General features: G+C 38.4%; 1 protein-coding gene and 1 non-coding gene across 3 annotated transcripts in view; both read left to right on the top strand.

Moving 5' to 3' along the window:
* AP1G1 (adaptor related protein complex 1 subunit gamma 1) overlaps window positions 1–20,623 on the top strand; it is a 94,568-nt gene that overhangs the window by 51,869 nt on the left and 22,076 nt on the right. For both annotated transcript variants that reach the window (XM_036273909.1, XM_036273908.1), the window contains exons 8-17: window positions 1,764–1,859; window positions 2,478–2,558; window positions 2,756–2,854; window positions 4,468–4,523; window positions 6,194–6,307; window positions 11,594–11,734; window positions 12,709–12,763; window positions 18,009–18,131; window positions 18,326–18,415; window positions 19,236–19,363. In XM_036273909.1, the coding sequence (XP_036129802.1) occupies window positions 1,764–1,859; window positions 2,478–2,558; window positions 2,756–2,854; window positions 4,468–4,523; window positions 6,194–6,307; window positions 11,594–11,734; window positions 12,709–12,763; window positions 18,009–18,131; window positions 18,326–18,415; window positions 19,236–19,363 (983 nt within the window). The remainder of the gene's footprint in view (window positions 1–1,763; window positions 1,860–2,477; window positions 2,559–2,755; window positions 2,855–4,467; window positions 4,524–6,193; window positions 6,308–11,593; window positions 11,735–12,708; window positions 12,764–18,008; window positions 18,132–18,325; window positions 18,416–19,235; window positions 19,364–20,623) is intronic.
* On the top strand, window positions 6,587–6,671 carry LOC118639676. The gene has a single exon (XR_004961249.1). It is a non-coding gene; the product is annotated as a small nucleolar RNA SNORD71 (small nucleolar RNA).

Below are 20,623 nucleotides of genomic sequence, written 5' to 3'. Positions count from 1 at the left end.
AAGGTGTGGCTATTTGATTGCCTCAAAAAGAGAGGTGATTCCGTTCACTGTGGACACTTCTTTTCTTAATTTTAGATGTTCAGAGTTGGTTTATATAGCTAAATTGATATTTTAGTTGGAGACTTTAAAAAGTTCCTATTGTGGCAAACATTAAGTGATTGATCAACAAACAGAATGAAATGATTAATAACATCTAAGGCATCTTTAAAGTCAGCTTGGCAATAAAATTACCTCTACTGTATGTTATGACTAAATTCACAAAGTAAAGGATGGAAAAGGAAGGAACTCTGACTTAAGGAATGTAGAGTTTCATTAGTAAGATAAGACAAGAAAATAGGTTGACAAATCTGTCTGTATAAGTAGGTGCTGAAATTAAATTTTACTGAAAATTATGTCATATGAATTAAGAATAGGAAAAGGGCCTGGCTGGTGTGGCTCAGTGGTTCAGTGTCGACCCAGGCACCAAGAGGTCACTGGTTCGATTCCCAGTTGGCACATGCCCAAGTTGTGGGTCTGATCCCCAGTGGGGGCATGCAGGAGGTGGCCAATCGATGTTTCTGTCTCTCTCTCTCCCTCTCCCTTCCTCTCTCTCTAAAATCAATTAAAAAAAAAATAGGGAAAGGAAATTATTCATGGCCTTGGTATCTTCTTATTTTATTTTATTAAAATGAGTCTCATTTTATTATTTATTTTAAATAGAGTGGGAGGGAGGGAGGGAGAGGGGGAGAGAGAGAGAGAGAAACAGCAATGCGAGAGAGACACATCGATTGGTTACCTCCTGCAAGACCCTGACTTGGGCCAAGAATTAACCCAGGCATGTGCCCTTGACCAGGAATCAAACCCGCGACCCTTAACCCCTGGGCGGACACTCCAACCCCTGAACCAAACTGGCCAGCCTTGGTATCTTCTTGAGGTGAAAGATACGATTTGTGTGTCTTTTTCTACTTGGTCAATGTTGGAGGCTTTTGTATTCCCTATTGTTTGTTGGAAAAAGACATAACTAGCCCTGTCTCAAGAAGAGAAAAAAAAATCTTCTCTTATTTGAGATAGTATTTGTTTTTTTCTTTTTAATTTTTTTTTTCTCTATTGATTTTTAGAGAGAGGAAGGGAGAGGGAGAGAGAGATGGAAACGTCGAAGAGAGAGAACATTGATTAACCACCTCCTGCATATTCCCCACTGGGGACTTGGCCCACAACCTGGGCATGTGCCCTGACTGGCATATGCCTTGGTGCATGGGTTGACATTCAATCACTGAGCCACACCGGCTGGGCTTAAAACTATAATTTTAATAAGATCACTAGTAATTTGAATATGATACCATTTTACATCCGGATGTTTGTATATGTGCTGTTGAAGCAAGCGCTATATCCAAATGTTTGAATGGATAAGAACTGAACATGTTTGTGCCACCTAAGTATGCCATGTTCTACAGAAGTAGAAATTCAGTTTGCTTCATAGGCGGGTTTTACTTGGTTCCTGTAGGCTGTCTGACTTGCTGTTATGGTAGTCTCTTTGCATATATAACTCTGGAGTAAAAAAGCCTGGTTTTTAATCCAGATCAAATATGTATTCCTTCTTGAGTTCTTGGTAAAAATACTCCTAAGTTATATTTATCAAACATCAACAGTATAGAGGTATATTGAATTAATAGAATTTGCTTGGACTTAGACCCTTGTACCCTTTTTCTAAGCCAAATTACCTGCCTATTCTTGAGAAAGTCTTTGATGTTTACTGTTTTTTGATGCATCTTTCTTCCCTGCAGCTTGTGCCCCAATTAGTTCGTATTCTAAAGAACCTCATCATGTCCGGATATTCACCAGAACATGATGTTTCTGGTATCAGTGACCCATTTTTGCAGGTGAGCTTGGAAGAAAGCTTCAGATATATGATATGAATTTAATAGCTTTGATCATTTTCTTTTAAGTTTGTGTCAGGTAGAAATTTGATAGTTAACTGATTAAACTAATTACATTAATAAATAAATAGTGACACAATTCTGTACCTTGTTAGATTAATAGAATGAAATTATAGTTATAATAGTCAAAATTATGTACTACACAGAGACTTATCAGTATACAGGCATACCTTGTTTTATTGTGCTTTGCTTTACCGTAGGTGTTGCATGTTTTTACAAATTAAAGGTAAGACCCTCCACCAGCAAAAAGGTTACCACTCACTTTACTGCGGTGGTCTGGAACTGAACCCTCAGTGTCTCTGAGGTATGCCTATAATATAGCTCTGCAGGTGGTGGTCTCTTTTAGCTGTGGAGTGGCACAGTGTGAGTTGTCTAATAACTTCATTAAGACACAGAAACACATGTAATTTCTCTAAAGATAATGTTTAAAATTCTTCTGTTTGAATTTTGATCATTTCTAAAGGGTCTAAGACTTCATTTAAGAGACTTGAATTTCATATCAAGCAAAGTTTCTTTGTGTCAGACATAGTGTGTTGACATTTCTCATATTTTACACATTAGGTACGAATATTGCGGTTATTAAGAATATTAGGACGAAATGATGATGACTCAAGTGAAGCTATGAATGATATATTAGCACAGGTGAGTAGATTCAACTTGCATATATGAAATATTTATCTCCGTATAGCAGGGAGTAGAATGATTGTAGTTACACAGAGCAATTTTTATTTGTGTTTTCTCATTGGTGGCTGTAATCAATCACAAAATGTCTCCTTACTGCTGGATATTTTATGGAAGCATTGTTTTATCATTGTGTACTGCCCTCTGTGTCTTTTCAGGTTGCCACTAATACAGAGACTAGTAAAAATGTAGGAAATGCTATTCTTTACGAAACGGTTTTGACTATCATGGATATTAAGTCAGAGAGTGGACTTCGAGTAAGTCTTTTTAAATCTTTTCTTCTCCCTAAACATTAATAATTGACTTGCAATTTAGGACTTTGGAAATGAATTCTGTTGGAAAATTAACTTTAGGAAAGAATGTCTTAAATATTTGTTTTTATTTAAGAAAAAAACACATAAAGTAAAACAACTCGAACATTACAGAAGATACGAGGGACAAAAATGTTTGCCTGTAGCTTTCGTGTGTCGACTCTCAATTCTTCTAGTGGGAAATGTTACCATTTTCTAATGTATTTTTTCAGAGCTGTTTTATTCATATTTAAATGTGTTTGTACATGTGTATTTCTTCTCTTCCCCACTTTTTGAACCTTTTTACTTGAAATAATTTTAGATTTACACAAAAGTTACAAAAACAGTTGTTACCTTTTACTTAGCTTCCTGTATTGTTAACATCTTGCATAACTATAGTATAATGATCAAAACCAAGACATTATTGTAGTTACCATGCCATTAACTAAATTATAGACTTTATTTAGATTTCACCAAATTTTCTACCAATGTCCTTTTCCTGTTCTAGGAGGCAGTCCATCATTCCACCTTGCATTTCATTGTCACGTCTCCTTAGTTTTCTCCAAGTCTGTGACAGTTCCTCTATCTTTCCCTGTCTTTCATGACTTTGACACTTTTGAATAGCACTCATCAGTTACTTGTTAGAATGTCCCCCAATTTGACTCTGATATTTTATCATAATCAGATCAAGACTGTGCTCTTTTTTGGCAAGTGATGGGTGCCTTTCTCAATATCATATCGGCAGGTACATACTGTATTTGTTTCACTACTGGTGATAGTAACCTTGATAATTTCATTAAGGTGGTGCCTACTGTGTCTACTACAAAGTTATTTTTCCCTTAGTAATTAAAAATAGTTTTGGGGAGATACTTTAAGACTATGCAGATATCTTGTTCTCCTCAGACTTTTGCCCACCAATTTTAGTATTCATTAGAAGATCTTGTCTACAACAGTTAAGGTGGTGTTCTAATGATACTTTTCTATTTCTCTATAATTTTGTCCTCATTAAATAATTAGAATTCTTCCATAATGAAGAATTCTCCCTCATGAATTTATTCATTCTTTAAATCAGTTATTAATATAAGAGTAATTAGTCCTTAGTCTTATAAGAAACAAGTTTACTAACTACAATATAGTATTTGCTTATAGTTCTTTTTGTCTTTAAGATTACATTATCCAAATAACTTACCCAAAATAACTTAGGTTAGTTCCTTTCCTTTCCCCACCTTTCGAACAAAATGGTAACATATCATGTATATTGTTCTGCACCTTAATTTTTTCACCTAATGTCATGTATAGAGACCATCCTCATTTTAAAAAAATTGTGGTAGAATATACATAGAATAAAATTGACTGTTTTTACAATTTTAAAGTCTGTAGTTCAATGGCATTAAGTACATTAACATTCTTGGGCAACCAACACCATCATTTATCTTTAGAACTTTTTTGTTTTTCCAGGCCATAAAATACCAGCTACCACCTTTAAATAGTTTGCACCCAACAGAGGCCAGGAAGTGATCCTTAAACAATAATAAATATTTAATTTTCCTAGATTTTTAACCTATGCTCTTTTTCTTTAGGTCCTAGCCATAAATATCCTGGGTCGTTTCTTATTGAACAATGACAAGAATATTAGGTAAAGCAATTGAAAAATGTCTTATATTTTGTTATTATAAACGTAGTGTTTTCGAGAGTGACTTTGCTCAAGATCACACATGTATTGAGTAATGTATCTGAGGAAACTCAGGATTTCTATTTTTAGTCTGGTCTTAAAACTACTGTTTTATAAATAAAGAATTTGAGAATTTGCCTTATGGCTTAATTTTTACTCCTCTTTATGCTATAAATCAGGAGTCAGCAAATTTTTTCTGTAGACGCTCAGATGGTCAGTATTTTAGGCTCTATGGGCCTATGGTCTCTGACAGTTACTCAGCTGTGCCTCTTGGCATGAAAACAGTCATAGACAATGATGAATGTGGCCGTCCTAATAAAAATTGATTTAAAAACCAGACAGCAGAGGGCTGGATTTTTGCAGGTAGCCTGTAGTTTGCTGACTCCTGCTCTAAATTAAGAAGAAACATAAAACATTTCAGGTTACAGTTGTGAAACATATTTATCAATTCCATTTAGTTTTTTTTAAAAAAGTTGATTTATTGATTTTTAGAGAGAGAAAGGGAGAGGGAGGGAGGGAGAGAGAAAGAGAGAGAGAGAGACAGGTAGTCAGAAATATCTCTCTGCTTACTACTGCATATCCCCTACCAGGGATCAATCCTGCAACCTGGGCATGTGCCCTGACTGGGAATTGACCTTTCAGTGCATGGGACAACGCCCAGCCAACTGAGCCACACTGGACAGGGCTTTGACCTAAAGTAGATGAATGTATTAGTATTATCTTTTATTTTGTAGTTTATCCTGTTTGCCTTTTTTCCTCTTTTAATCAGGAGAAAAAATTTTTTTTCTTATCATGTTAAGCTTTAAAAAAGTGTGGAAATAATTAATGAGTACCCTAAATTATCTTCTTCCATAATAATTTTTAAATACTTGGATGTTATACTCAAATTTTTGCATGAGTCTCAAATAAAAACAGATAATACAAATAGTAAAATTGAAATAATTTTCTTTTGCATTTTGGGGCTAAGGCCTGAAAAGGTATACTATATGCCTTTTTAAAATTTTGTTGTACTATTTGGAAGAACTTGAAGTAATTCTTGTACTGTTTGTTATACCATTTGGGAGAACTTGAAATAATTGCGTCAATCATTTTGAGAAATATCAGTGGACTTGACCATTGTGACCTTGGATACAGATAGTCTAAATCCAAGGCTTCTCCTGGTTGTCATTGCTTTAGATTATAGTGTCTCCTGTGCCTTTAAAATGTTACCATTATGCCCTGTCTGGTGTGACTCAGTGGTTAGCACATTGGCCCACGCACTGAAGGGTCATGGGTTCAATTCCTAGTCAAGGGTTTGATTCCTGATCAAGGGCATGTTCCTGGGTTGCAGGTTCAATCCCCAGCCCCAATCGGGCATGTGTGGGAGGCAACCAATCATTATGTCTCTCTCACATTGATATCTATTTCTCCCTCTCTCTCTCTGTTGCTCTCGCTCTTTCTCTTCCCCGCTTCCACTCTCTCTACAATCAATCAATCAATCAATGTTAGCATTATAGTTGTCTTTTTTCAAATGTTTAAATATATATGTTTTCTTTCCCTTAGTCCTTAGACATTTTTTGTCTTTATTTTAGGCAGAGGAAAACTACCCTGAATTTTACATTTTAATTGTTCTTCTGCAATTTTGTTTCATCCAGATATGTAGCTCTGACATCTTTGTTGAAGACTGTGCAGACAGATCATAATGCAGTGCAGAGGCACAGAAGCACGATTGTGGACTGTCTAAAAGATTTGGATGTCTCAATAAAACGGTAACAGATAATTGATAGTTCTTTGCTTCCACCCACCTGATAGCTTTGTAATAGTTTTGCGAGTGAGAATGTTGACATTTATGTATTGTCATCATTTTCACAGATGAATTCTCTGCAGAGTAAATCTTTTTTTTAGAAAGGATTGGCAGGGAGAAGTTCAGGTCATTGAAGGAGGCCAATGAGGAAATAAGTGTACACTGAGGTTGTCCTTGGTTCTTTGATAAATAAAACAGATAAGTAATCTTTTGCCAGCTTATCTTTAGCAGAGGTACTGTGTTTTGTGTGTTGGAGGATGAATACATGGAGTGATCCATCGGCTAAGTGTTTATCACAATGCTGAAACTCAAATTGCTGACAGCACACATTTTCTCACAGTACTTAAGTCCCAAGATACTAGAGGCAGCATGTTTCTTAGAACAGTACATCTAGAAATGATGTTAGGAAGCAGATAGCACTTTCAAAAGCCTTACATTTTTTCCTTCATGGCGTAACTCTACTGGTTCTCCTTTTAGAAGAAGATAGATGTTTGTGAAATCTTGCTATAGTTGGCCCTAATGAACTTCTGGTTGTGTTTGTATGTTCAAATCCAGAATAAATTAGATTTGAAATGATCTCTGAAACCACTTAACAAACATTTATTGATACTGAATTCCTTTTGTTTGCAGAGAACAGGAGCTAAGTGCTTGGGCAATCTAAAGACCTAGAACAACTTTTACATATGCTTTGCAAAGGATCTATAAGCAACCTCTCAGTTCTCTGAGCAAGCCAGTGAGACTAGGCATTTACTTCTATCCTCAATTAACAGCTTAGTTAAAAATACAGTCCCAAAGGAATCAAATTGTTATCAGGAAAGTTGGGCTATTCCTTTCCTCACTAAGTGCTAGGAGTGGAGTCTTTACAGTATCTTGAGAAAAAGAATTTTCTGAGACTCACACCGGAGAATGAGTGATTTTTATTTGTGTGGAATTATATCCCTGGGTTTCTGAAGTCCCATTCCAGTCATAGAAGAAGTGTAGCTGGGAATTCAGTACAGCTAGAATCAAAGTCAGTATCCAGAGTTTCCGTTGTTCAGAGTTTCCATTCCATGTTGCAGCCGGGTCCAGTTCAGCATCAGGCTAGTTGCAGTCTAGTAGTCCACTATGTGTGGGCGAATGCAAGAGAGCCAAGATAATGTGTCCCCTGCAACAAAATGACTTACTCTAAACCTTGCTCCTTGTTCAGGGGCAGACCTGGGAATAGAAGTCAGGCCTTCTAAGTTTTTTTTTTTTTTCTCTCTCTCTAGCTTATTACTGGGCTTTGCATTTCAAAAGTTAAACTATGTCTCTTTGATAGGCTCTATAGCAGTAAGACCTCAGACTCTGGAGCCAGACTGCCTTATTTCAAATCCTGCCTCTGCCTTTAATAGACGTGATCTAGTTACTTAACCTTTTAGTGCTTCAGTGGGCCATATGTAAAATGTAGATATAAGAGCATCCACGTTAAGGGAGAGAGGGAATCAGTGGGGGAAAAAGGAGAAACATCTATAACAAAAATTAATTAATTGATTTAAAAAAAAAAAAAGACTTCCGGTCAAGAGAGTGGCATAGGTAAATGTGGTATTGCATCCTCCCACAACCACATCAGAGTTACAACTAAACTACAGAAAAGCCATCATTCAAAACCGCCTGAAATCAAGCTGAATGGAATTCCTACAACTACGGAATTAAAGAAGCAGACACATTGAGACTGGTAGGAGGGGCGGAGGTGGACGGGCTGGTCCCACACCCAGGTGTGGAGGATAAAAATCAGGAGGATACCTGGCTGGGAAGGTCCTCTCTGAGTCCTGAGGGGTCCCAGTCCCACTCCAGGCGCCCCGCCCAGGGTTCCAGTGTTCCAGTGCCAGGAAGAGAGGTACCCATAACTTCTGGCTGGAAAAACCAGTGGAAAGTGAGGCTCAGGGAGGCTGAGGCGGCTAGAGCCCCAGCCAGCTCCTCTTAAAAGGCCCGCGCACGGACTTATCAGACTCACTCCCTCTAAGCTTGGAGGGGAGGCAGCTCGAGGGGCACCAGAGACATACAGGGAAGAACTGAGCTGTTTGAAATTGGAGTGAGGGCTGGAGAGGGGACTTTCTCCGGGACAAACGTGCTATAAGAGGCCTTTGTTCCTTTGGTGAGGCCTTCCCTGGGGCGGCAGACAGTTGCCATATCTGGGACTCCAGCAACCTGGCTCATACTGGTTGCCCCGCCCTGGTGATTCCCTGAGGCCCCGCCCCACCCAACCTTCAGGCCCACCCAAGCTGTTGCCAGTTGCTTTACCATAGGATTGGCCTGTCTTGGATCTTTTTTTCAGGTTTTCCTAAATTCTTTCAAACAAGCACCATCTGGTCTCAGCTAGCCCCATACCTCTTGTTAAGTAATACACAGAAACAAACACAGGGAGGCAGATAAAATGAGGAGACAAGCAGGTCCCAAATGAAAGAATAGAAAAAATCTCCAGGAAGATAACTAAGTGAAATGAAGATAAGCAACGTAACACATGCTGAGTTCAAAATACTGCTTATAAGGATGCTCAATAGACTTAGAATCTCAGCGAACTTAGTGAGGGCCTCAAGAGCATAAAAAAGGACCAGTCAGAAATGAAGGAGACATTAACTAAAACAAAGAATAATTTACACAGATTTAATAGTAGAGTAGGTAAAGCCAAGAAGCAAACCATCAATTTGGAATATAAGGAAGCAAAAAACACCCAATCAGAACAGCAAAAAGAAAACAGAATCCAAAAAAATGAGGACAGTGTAAGGAGCCTCTGGGACAAACTCAAGTGTGCCAACATTCGCATCTTGGGGGTGCCAGAAGGAGAGGAGAGAGAACAAGAAATCGAAAACCTATTTGAAACAATAATGGCAGAAAATTTCCCTAACTTGGTGAAGGAAACAGACATGCAAGTCCAGGAAGCACAGAGAGTCCCAAACAAAATGAACTCCAAGAGGCCCACACCAAGACACATCATCATCAAAATGCAAAAGGTTCAAGACAAAGAATCTTAAAAGCAGCAAGAGAAAAGCAGTTAGTTACCTACACGGGAGTTCCCATAAGACTGTCAGCTGATTTCTCAAAAGAAACTTTGCAGGCCAGAAGGGAGTGGCAAGAAATATTCAGAGTGATGAAAAGCAAGAACCTACAACTAAGATTACTCTATCCTGCAAAGTTGTCATTTAGAATCGATGGCCATATAAAGTTTCCCAGACAGGAAAAGCTAAAGGAGTTCACCACCACCAAACCGTTATTATATGAAATGTTGAAGGGTCTTTTTGAAGAAAAAGATAAAATATATGAACAAACAAAATGGCAATGAATACATATCTATCGGCAATGGAATCTACAAACAAAATGAACAGGCAGAACAGAAACATTCTCATAGATACAGAGAACATTTTGTTGGTTGCCAGATGGGAGGGGGTTTGGGGGAATGGGTGAAAAGGTGAAGGGATTAAGAAGAACAAATTTGTTGTTAGACTGACAAACCTCAAAGAGAAGAGGTTGGGGGGTGGGAAGAAATAAACCAAAGAATTTATATGCATAACCAATGGACACAGACAATAGTGTAGGAAAAGGCAGGAGGGGGGCGGAAGTGGGAAGGAGGGGGTCAATGGGGGAAAAATGAGGAACATCTGTAATACATTCAACAATAAAGATAAAAAAGAAAAGAAAAAAAAACAATTGTCCAATGGGGGAAAAATAAAAATAAAATAAAAACACCATCCACTTTATTGGACTATACAGGATTAACTGGATTAATATATAAATGCTTAAGCACTGTATAAGGATTATCTATTATATTTCTGTAAATATTGATTTTTTTAATTGCTTTTAAATTAGCTGAGATGACAGTACTTTCTATTTCTACTTATTAAATTGATATTTTTGTAGGACATTTTATATACCATGTTTGAAATTACCAAATATGAGAAGATGCATAAAGTAACCTTATAACTTTTATTTATTTATTTATTTTTTTATCCTCACCCGAGGATATTTTTCCATTTTTTGTACAGATAGAGTGGGAGGGAGAGAGAGGAAGGGAGAGAGAGAGAGAGAAACATCGATGTGAAGGGACACATCGAGTGGCTACCACCCGCACGACCAACCAGGGCCGGGGACAAACTGCAACCGAAGTACGTGCCCTTAGCGGGAACCGAACCCGGGTCTCTCCGGACCGCAGGCCGATGCTCTAACCGCTGAGCCAAACTGGCCAGGGCTAACCTTATAACTTTTATATGTTAAACATCTCCATTTTGCCTTGGTTACCAGATTTTGTGAGCAGTTATAGAAACTTTTATTTGCCCTCATAGCACATGCACTTTTTTCCTTTTTTAGGCCCTCATTCTCTCTCTGTTTTTTCCAGCTTTATTGAGATATAATTGACATATAACATTGTGTGAGTTTAAGGTGTACAATGCATTTATTTGACACAGTTATATATTGAAAAACAATGAACACCATAGCAGAAGTTAATACCTGTATATTATATAATTACTGTATATTTTTTGTGATAAAAACATTTAAGATATACTTTCTTAGCAAATTTCAAGTATATAATACAGTGTTATTAACTTTCATCACTATGCTGTTCATTAAATCCCTAGATCTTAATCATTTTATAACTGGAAATTTGTACCCTCTGACCAACATCTTCCTTTGTCCCCCAGCCCTCTGCCTTGGTAAACACTATTCTAGTCTCTGTTTCTCTGTGTTTGGCTTTTTTGCTTCCACATTTAAGTGATATTTGTCTTTGTCTTTGTCTGACTTACTGCACTTAATGTAATTCCCTCAGTGTTTGTTTTTATTTTTATTTTCCACATACCTTTTGATGTGTGTTATATCATCTTTGGACAGAAGTAGTGTAATAAATGAGTATGATGACCTTATATATTACATTTTAAAGGAATAATGCAGAGAGATATTAACTTTGGGTAATAATTTTGTTGACTTTTCTTTTTGAACCTTTTAAGTATTCTAAATTTCAGCCTTATAGAATAGAATAGATTATTGAGTTCAAACTACATTTTTGGTCATTCGTGTCTGTCTGGGGGATATTTGAAGAAAGAGTTGAACAAAGACTCAAAGTAGAAAAACTAGCTTTGATAACTTTTGTCATCTTGTGTGTAAAGATTGGGATCCGAGGATTATGGAAGGACATTAACACATCTGCCAATGCTTGGTGTTCAGAGAGAACACACCTGCGTCTTTGTTTCATTCCCATAGTAAATATAACTATTTTTTGTTTGTTTTATTATTCCCCTGCAAGGCGTGCAATGGAATTGAGTTTTGCCCTGGTAAATGGGAATAATATCCGAGGCATGATGAAGGAATTGCTTTATTTTCTGGATTCATGTGAGCCAGAGTTTAAAGCAGACTGTGCATCTGGAATCTTTCTTGCTGCAGAAAAGTAAGATTTAATTTTTACATTTATTGATAAAAGATTCTTGGAACTTTTTTTTTTTTTTAGATAGAGTAGAAGTGAGGGGGGGGGAGAGAGAGAGAGAGGGAGAGAGGGAGGGAGGGAGGGAGGGAGGAAGGGAGGGAGGGAGGGAGGGGAGAAACATCAATGTGAGAGACATTGATTGGTTACCTTTCACATGACCCTGTCCGGGGCAGGAATGGAACTTGCAATCCAGATATATGCCCTTGACTGGGAATCAGATCCATGGCCCTTTGGTCTTCAGGTTGACGATCTAACTGCTGAGCCAAACCAGCCAGGGCAATGCTTGGATCTTATAAAATCGTCTTCATTAGATGAGGAAAATGTCAGACATGTTTACTACGTGTAACATTTATTTCAAGCTCCTAGAAATTAGCTTTGAGAAGGCCATTATAGCCAGCTTTTAAGTATACTAAGACCTCCATCTATCAAATAATTTCATTTTTGTAAAACCTGGGATTTGTAATCCTTCTATAATCTGTTCTTTAATCTCTCATCTGATGCCCTTTTTATGTGACTTTAGAAGAGTTTTAGCATCTGATTTATGGTTCTCTGTAAAACTTTTAGGAAGAAGTACCTTAAGATTTTGGTAGTACAGTTATTTCTCCTCTTTCCACTGTTCCTAGTCCTGGTATCGTCTGGGTGTGGGAACACTCCCATTTCTTCTTCTCTATCCTCTCCTGCCCTAACTTTATGATTTGTTTTCTGAGACAAAGTGCCATTTCTTAGCTCAACAACTCCTGTTGCAATACCTTGTGAACCCTCTACGTTTGACAATGTGCCATTTCATCACCCTGTGAAATGGGTAATGCTGCTCGGTTTAAGGTGAAATGTCTCCAAATATAATCATTTAATGACTGTAGGCAGGATTTTTGAAAGTTACTGAGCACAGTATAATATACAGGTTCCAGTTTTTTCACCCGGTACCATTATTTTCTTAGGTATGCACCTTCCAAACGGTGGCATATAGACACAATTATGCGTGTTCTGACGACGGTAAGTACCTTTTTTTAAGTCAACATTACTAAGTGATGGATGTGCTGATTAAGGCAGACAAAGCCCTTATTCTCATGAACTTTACGTTCTAGTTGGGGAAGACAGGACATTCATGGGGAAGTATGTACTATACTGTCAGGCAGGGAAAACGCTACAAGAAACACTAAAGCAGCATGAGGGACTATGATGATGGCAGGGAAGGATGGGATATAGGTAATGGGCCAAGTATTTTAGGTGGGCTAGTCAGGGAAAGTCACTCCGAGGAGCTAACATTTGAGTAGAGAACTTAGTGAAATTAGCCACGCAAAGATTTGGGAAAAGTATAATAATATCAGCAGGTGTCGCAAAAATGTTAGGTAGCAACCAGCTTGGCCTGCTTGGAGAACAAAAAGGTAAGTGAAGGCAGAGAATGGTAGCATTGATGCATGGACTAGATTTTATGGGGCCTCATGGGAGTTTAGATTTTATTTTGAATATGTTAGGAAGCCATCGGAAAGTTTTAAATGACTATATATTTGTTCTGGGTTTAAGATTACAGTTTTATAAGGTATTTGTTCTTTTGGTAGCCTCCCAAAATTTTGGAGGTTTTCTGTTTATCATTCAATTAATAATCAGGGATTAGAGATTTAATTAAAAATGAAACTGTAGTGGCATATAAAGAAAATATAACTATCTATGTCTAATTATGTTACCAGAAGTAGATACCATAAAGGAAAACATTCACAAATTTGACTATATTAAAATTTAAAACTTGTATAGAAAAAGGAAAAAACTACAAAGCTAAAAGGTAAATGACAACTAGGGGGAAATCATTGTAGCATATAACAGTATTTTAATATTTAAATTTATGAATAATTTACAATTAATAGGGAAAATCAAACTGGAAAATTGGAAAAATGGAAAAATTGGCATTTGAACAATCAGGTCACAAAAGAAGAAGGAAATGGCTAGTTAACATTGAAAAATACCCTTACTAGTAAAGAAATAGTAGGTAAAGCCTGGCCAGTGTGGCTCAGTGGTTGAGCATTGACCTGTGCACCAAGCGGTCACTGGTTCAATTCCTGGTTAGGGCAAATGCCCAGGTTGTGGGCCCAATCCCCAGTGGGGGGCATGCAGGAGGCGGCAAATTGATGTTCTCCCTCATCGATGTTTCTATCTCTTTCTCCCTCCCCCTTCCTCTCTTTCGAAAAGTCAATAAGGAAAAAAATAGTAGGTAAAATAAAAGTGAGGTATCACTTCACTTATACTTTTTAATCTAATTTCTAGTATTAGTTAGAAAATAGAGAAACAGGCAGTACTATTCACTTTAAGTAGATATAAAATGTTAATATCTTTCCAGAGTATAGGTTGGTAGCATGTAGCAAAAGTCTTAGTTTACCTTTTAGTTCATTAATTCAATTTTTAGGACTTTATCTTGGAAAAATAAGAAAGCAAGTGTATAAAAATGTATATACAAAGGTGTTCATCCCAATTTTATTTATAAAATGGGGGAAAACTGGAAACAGCTTGTTGTCTCCAAGTGGGCATTAAGTAAATTATGAAATATCTGTAGGAGGAAATGACTCCATTAAAAGTATGAGTTACAGCCCTGGCAAGTTTGGCTCAGCAGTTAGAGCATTGGCCTGTGGTCCAGAGAGGCCCGGATTCGGTTCCCACTAAGGGCACGTACCTTGCTTGCAGTTAGTCCCTGGCCCTGGTTGGGTCGTGCGGGAGGCAGCCACTTGATGTGTTCCTTTCACATCGATGTTTCTCTTTCTCCCTCTCACTCTGTCTGAACAAAAAAATGGAAAGATGTCCTCGGGGTGAGGATTAAAAATAATAATAATAAAAAATAAAAGTATGAGTTATATATATATTTGTTGTTATGGAATTATGTCTGTGACATAATAGTTTTCTAGTTTACCCACAATGAATTTTTAAAATATGTTTTTATTGATCTTTTTTTTTTTTAATCCTCACCCAAGGGTATTTTTCCATTTATCTTCAGGTAGAGGGGGAGGGAGAGATAGAAACATTGATGTGAGAAAGATACATCCATTGGTTGCCTCCTGCAGGCCTGAGGACCAAACCGCAACTGAGGCATGTGCCCTTGACCGGAATTGAACCTGCGACTCGGTCTGCCTGCTGACACTGCAACCGCTGAGCCAAACCGGCCAGGGCAAAATTCAAAACCATTTTTAAAAATGCTTCTACTGCCCTGGACAGTTTGGCTCAGCAGCTAGAGTGTCGGCCCGTGGACCGGAGAGTCCTGGGTTTGGGTCCCGCTAAGGTTGTGTACCTCAGTTGCAGTTTGTCCCAGCCCCGGTTGGGATTGTGTGAGTGGCAGCCAGTCAATGTGTATCTCTCACGTCGATGTTTCTTTCTCTCTCCCTTCCTTTCTCCCTCCCATTCTATCTGAGGATAAATGCAAAAATGTCCTTGGGTGAGGATTTTAAAAAAAAGCTTCTACTGCCCTGTCCCATTTGGCTCAGCGGTAGAGCATCAGCCTGTGGACCAATGAGTTACAGGTTCATTTCTGGCCAAGGGCATGTACCTCACTTATGGTTCATCCCTGGCCCTGGTTTTGGAGTTGTGCAGGACTCAACCAGTCAATGTGTTTTTCTCATGTTGATGTTTCTCTCTCTTTCCCTTTCTCTTTCGCTCTCTCTCTCCAACTCTATCTGAAGATAAATAGAAAAATATTCTCGGGTGAGGATTTAAAAAAAAAATGCTTCTACTTTTTTTTTCTCCTATTGACCTATATTCTCTTATTACGATCATATGATTTTTCTTTAGCTTGTTGATGTGTGGGATTATGATGCCGTCGGCCCTCGTTTATCGCGGTGAGTCCGTTCCAGACTCTACCGCGATAAATGAATTTCCATGAAGTAGAATTCTTTATTTATATAGTAATCAGTTTTTGATTGTTGAACCAGCCTTCCATATCTGGAATAAACCCCACATAATTATGGTGTATAATTCTTTTTATACATTGTATTTGATTTGCTTATATCTTTTTTTAAATTTTTTTGGTACGTGCCCCTAGTGGGAACCGAACCCGGGACTCTCTGGTCCGCAGGCCTACCCTCCAACCGCTGAGCCAAACCAGCCAGGGCTGATTTGCTTATATCTTTTAAGGGATTTTTTCATCTATGTTCATGAGAGATACTGATGTTTTTAATATTTTTTCTGATGTTTTCTTTGATCCATGTGTTATTTAGTAGCATGTTGTTTAATCTCCAACAATTTTGGGATTTCTCAGCTATCTTTGTGCTACTGCTTTCTAGTTTAATTCCATATGCTTTTTATTCTTTTAAATATAAGGTATTTTTTATGGCTCAGAATGTGGTCTGTCTTGGTGAATGTTGCATGTGAGCTTGAGGAGGTGTTTCTGCCGTTGTTGGATGGAGTAGTCCATAAATGTCGATTATATCCTGTTGATGCTTTCTCTTATTTCAAACACTCTTTTTCCTGTAAGACTATAAATATCTAAGTTACACCACAGATTACCTGCTTATTAGCTTATTAGCATTTCATCTTTTCTTTTTCATTATGTTCCCAAACTTCTCCCTCTGTCTTTTCTTTGTATTTCTTAACATGAGTGGGTTATCTCAGTCACCTGAGACTTTTTTTCCATTTTCCTTTTCAAAGTACACATGATTAGGCCTGGTCTGTCTTAAAGATCATATCTGTCCAGTAATGGGAGATTGACCAAGATCAGTGATATTGGACCCAGGTTTTACTGTATCTATGTCCTGTGCAACCTGGCTGTCATAATGTTCTGACAAGGCCAAGATTTAGTTCTTCATAGGTTAAATAGCTTTGCTTTGTTCCATGCATACAAATAGTGTCTCAGACTTCACTAGTCCTTAGGACATTACAAGGTCCAAGTGATAAAAAGGGGTGGATAATAAAATACAGAATATTTCCTATTCCTAGGACTAATGGTTGGTTCTGTAATGTTTATAAACTCCAGTCTTTAAGGGACAGTGTGACGTTTTAAATAAACTCAAGTTTTCAAAAAGTAACTTTATTTCTTATTTAATATGCCCCTTTTGAGCTGTTAGTGTACATTTCTCTCACCATCCTCCAGAATAACATGGCTACTCTAGCTAGTCCGTATCATTTTAACATTGGTGTTGGGGAGTTGTGGGAAGCAAGAGTTCGTTGTAACTCAGTTCCTAGTGAATGTGCTTCTTAAATTTTTGAAATCTCACACAGGGGTGGCAAAAGTAGGTTTATGGTTGTGAGCACACAAAACAGAGTTTATTCTTGTGTTATTTATTAATTACTGTGTTATTTATTTACATTATTTGTCTTCTTTTTTTTTTCAAAATCCTCCCCCAGAGGATACTTTCTCCATTGATTTTTAGATAGAGTGGAAGGGAAGGAGGGAGGGAGCAGGGGGAGAGAGAGAGAGAGAAACATTGATTAGCCGCCTCCTGCATGACACTAACTAGAACTGGGGATCAAACCTGCAACTGAGGTACATGCCCTTGACCAGGAATCGAACCCAGGACCCTTTGGCTATAGGCTGATATTCTACTGCTGAGCCAGACTGGCCAGTGCTGTTGTCTTCTTCTCCCCTCCCCGTTTACCCCCTGCCCCCCTCCCCCTTTCTTCCCCCTCCTCCTCCTCATTATTGTTTTATATCCTTGCTTAAGATTTATCTTTTAGGTAATGCTGGCTAATAATTTACCTACTTTTGCCCACCCTTCTACCTTATCTATTTTGTGTAGAAAAGGTCTTAATGAAATTTCTAAGTCTTTATATTTTCCTTTTACTTTGGACAAAGAGGCGATCTTATTTTTTATTTTTTTTTATTTTTTTAATCCTCATCCGAGGACATTTTTCCATTTTTTGTACAGACAGAGTGAGAGGGAGAGAGAGGGAAACATTGATGTGAAAGGGACACATCGAGTGGCTGCCACCCGCACGACCAACCAGGGCCGGGGACAAACTGCAACCGAGGTACATGCCCTTAGCGGGAACCGAACCCAGGTCTCTCCGGACCGCAGGCCGACGCTCTAACCGCTGAGCCAAACCGGCCAGGGCGCGATCTTATTTTTTTATAAAATTGAAAAACTTAGATTATTTATTTAACTAAATAAGACTTTGAGGTTTGAACTACTTATGAACCAGAGAAATAGAATCAACTTTATCTTTCAGGGTGTTTTTAAGTAGTCTCCTTTTAACAAAAACAATAATAGGTAACATTTATCATTACTGTGTGTTTCTAGGGGTAACTGTCTGCATTTCCTTTTAGGCAGGAAGCTATGTTCGTGATGATGCAGTCCCCAACTTGATCCAGTTAATAACCAATAGTGTGGAGATGCATGCCTATACTGTCCAGCGCTTATACAAAGCAATTCTTGGTGATTATTCTCAAGTAAGTACTTCATTTGCCTTTTCTTTTTTTTTTTCTGCTTTGGGGTGAAATTACACTTTATTTTTCTTGTATGTTTTTATTACTAATACTCTAGATGTGCCTCAGTTTTTACCTTTATGATTAGATGACCTATGATTTGCATTAATCTTTGTAAGGGTTGAAATCCTTGACAAATGGTGATTTTCTTTTGACAGCAACCTTTGGTACAAGTAGCTGCATGGTGTATAGGTGAATATGGAGATCTTCTCATATCTGGCCAATGTGAAGAGGAAGAGCCTATTCAGGTACCCCTTGTTACTCTTAGTCAAAGATGGCGAAAATTAGTGTTTTTAGTTATAAGAAGGCAGTGTTTAATGAGGAGTTGAGGTTTATTCCTTTAAAACCTTTTAAAGAAATAATACCAACCTGGCCGGTGTGGCTCAGAAGTTAAGCATCGACCCATGTACCAAGAGGTCATCAGTTTGATTCGTGGTCAAGGCACATGCTCAGGTTGTGGGCCCTATCCCCAGTAGGAGGCATGCAGGAGGCGGCCAATTGATGTTTTCTCTCATTGACGTTTCTATCTCTCTCTCCCTCTTCCTTCCTCTCTCTCTAAAATCAATTTTTAAAAAAAGGAAATAATACCAGAATTATATTGGGAAACCTGCCAATTTTTGAGTTTTAATTTGTTGAGCCATTTTGAGACTTTCAAAGCTACCTTAGGATCTACTCCTTGCTCTGTTAGGTGACCATTATATTATTCTTCCTACTCTCTGACTGACTTAAACAAGAAATGAGACATAATAGCTATGTTTTCATTTGCTCATTAAAGGACTGGCTTTAGGAGAATTTTGGCAACAATACTTGAACTCTGTTTAACTTTTTCCTTCCTCTGCTTCTGCCTCTTGAAACTAAATATGCCTCTCAATCCCCAATGTTTATTTTCCACTTTTTTTGGGATCAGGTTGGACAGTTAGTTGTCTTGGCAAAGTTATCCTGGCAGATTATGTTAGAAGTTTTGTTAGTGATGGTAGGATCGTCTTTCTTGTGGCATCCCATGACTTGATATCAGATTTAGATAATTACTTTTACAATTCATTGTGCATTGTCTTTTTTTCTCCTTAGGTAACAGAAGATGAAGTGTTGGATATTTTAGAAAGTGTCCTAATCTCTAATATGTCCACCTCTGTGACACGAGGTTATGCCCTCACTGCCATTATGAAGCTTTCCACTCGATTCACCTGTACTGTAAAGTGAGTATGGAGGAAAAGTCGGGTGAACAGGTTGTTTCATAATTTTTTTTAAATCCTCACCTGAGGATATTTTTCCATTTATTTTCAGATAAAATAGGAGGAGAGATAGAGAGAGAGAGAAACATAGCTGTGAGAGGGACATATCAACTGGTTGCCTCCCGCACAACCCCACTCAGGGCTGGGAACTGAACCGCAACTGAGGTATGTGCCCTTGACTGGAATCGAACCTGCAACTCTTTGGTTTGCAGGCTGACGCTCTAACTGCTGAGCCAGACCAGCCAGGCTGGTTGTTTTGTAATTTCAAAAAAACATTTTGTTATGGGAAATTTCAAGCAAAGGCAGAAGTAGAGAGAGTAGCCTGGCAGGTGTGGTTCAGTGCATTGAGCATTGTCCCATGGACTGAGAGGTCCTGGTTCAGTTCCCAGTTAGGGCACATGCCCAGGTTGGGGCCTCAATCCCTGGGGTGAGGACTGGTGTGGGGCGTTGTATAAGGGGCGGCCAATCAATGTTTCTTTCTCACATCACTGTTTCCCTCTTTCTTCCTTTCTCTCAAAAAAAATCAATAAAATCATTTTTAACAAAGTAGTCTATTGCAATGAATTGTATATACCTATTTTTCCACAATAGCAATCATCATTTAGTGGTTAGTCCTTATTTCATCTATATATTACTCCCTCTCATCCCCCATCGTAGATTATTTTTAGCATTAAAAGTTATGTGTTTTTTTTTTTATCCTCACCTGAGGACATTTTTGCATTTATCTTTAGACAGAGAGGGAGGAAGAGAGAGAGAGAAACATTGGTGCAAGAGAAACACATCGACCAACCACGAGGCACACGCCCTCAGCAGGAACTGAACACTGGTCTCTCTGGCCCGAGGACCGACACTCTAACCACTGAGCCAAACCGGCCAGGGCTATTTTTTTCTTTTGTTTTTTTTTACCCTCACCCGAGGACATCTTTCCATTTTTTGTACAGATAGAGTGGGAGGGAGAGAGAGAAACATCGATGTGAAAGGGACACATCGAGTGGCCGCCACCGCACGACCAACCAGGGTTAGGGACAAACTACAACCGAAGCACGTGCCCCTAGCGGGAACCGAACCCGGGTCTCTCCGGACCGCAGGCCGACGCTCTAACCGCTGAGCCAAACTGGCCAGGGCTAGGGCTGTTTTTTAAATCAGATTTCTAATGCTTTTTTTCTTTTGAAAGTTGAGAAGTTATTTCCACATATGAAGGTTCTGGTTTATTGTAATATTTTG

Source organism: Molossus molossus, unplaced genomic scaffold (genome assembly GCF_014108415.1).
Source record: "Molossus molossus isolate mMolMol1 unplaced genomic scaffold, mMolMol1.p scaffold_m16_p_21, whole genome shotgun sequence".
Taxonomy (NCBI): domain Eukaryota; kingdom Metazoa; phylum Chordata; class Mammalia; order Chiroptera; family Molossidae; genus Molossus; species Molossus molossus.
Note: the sequence above shows the minus strand (reverse complement) of the source record. Positions and strands in the feature narration are given on the sequence as shown.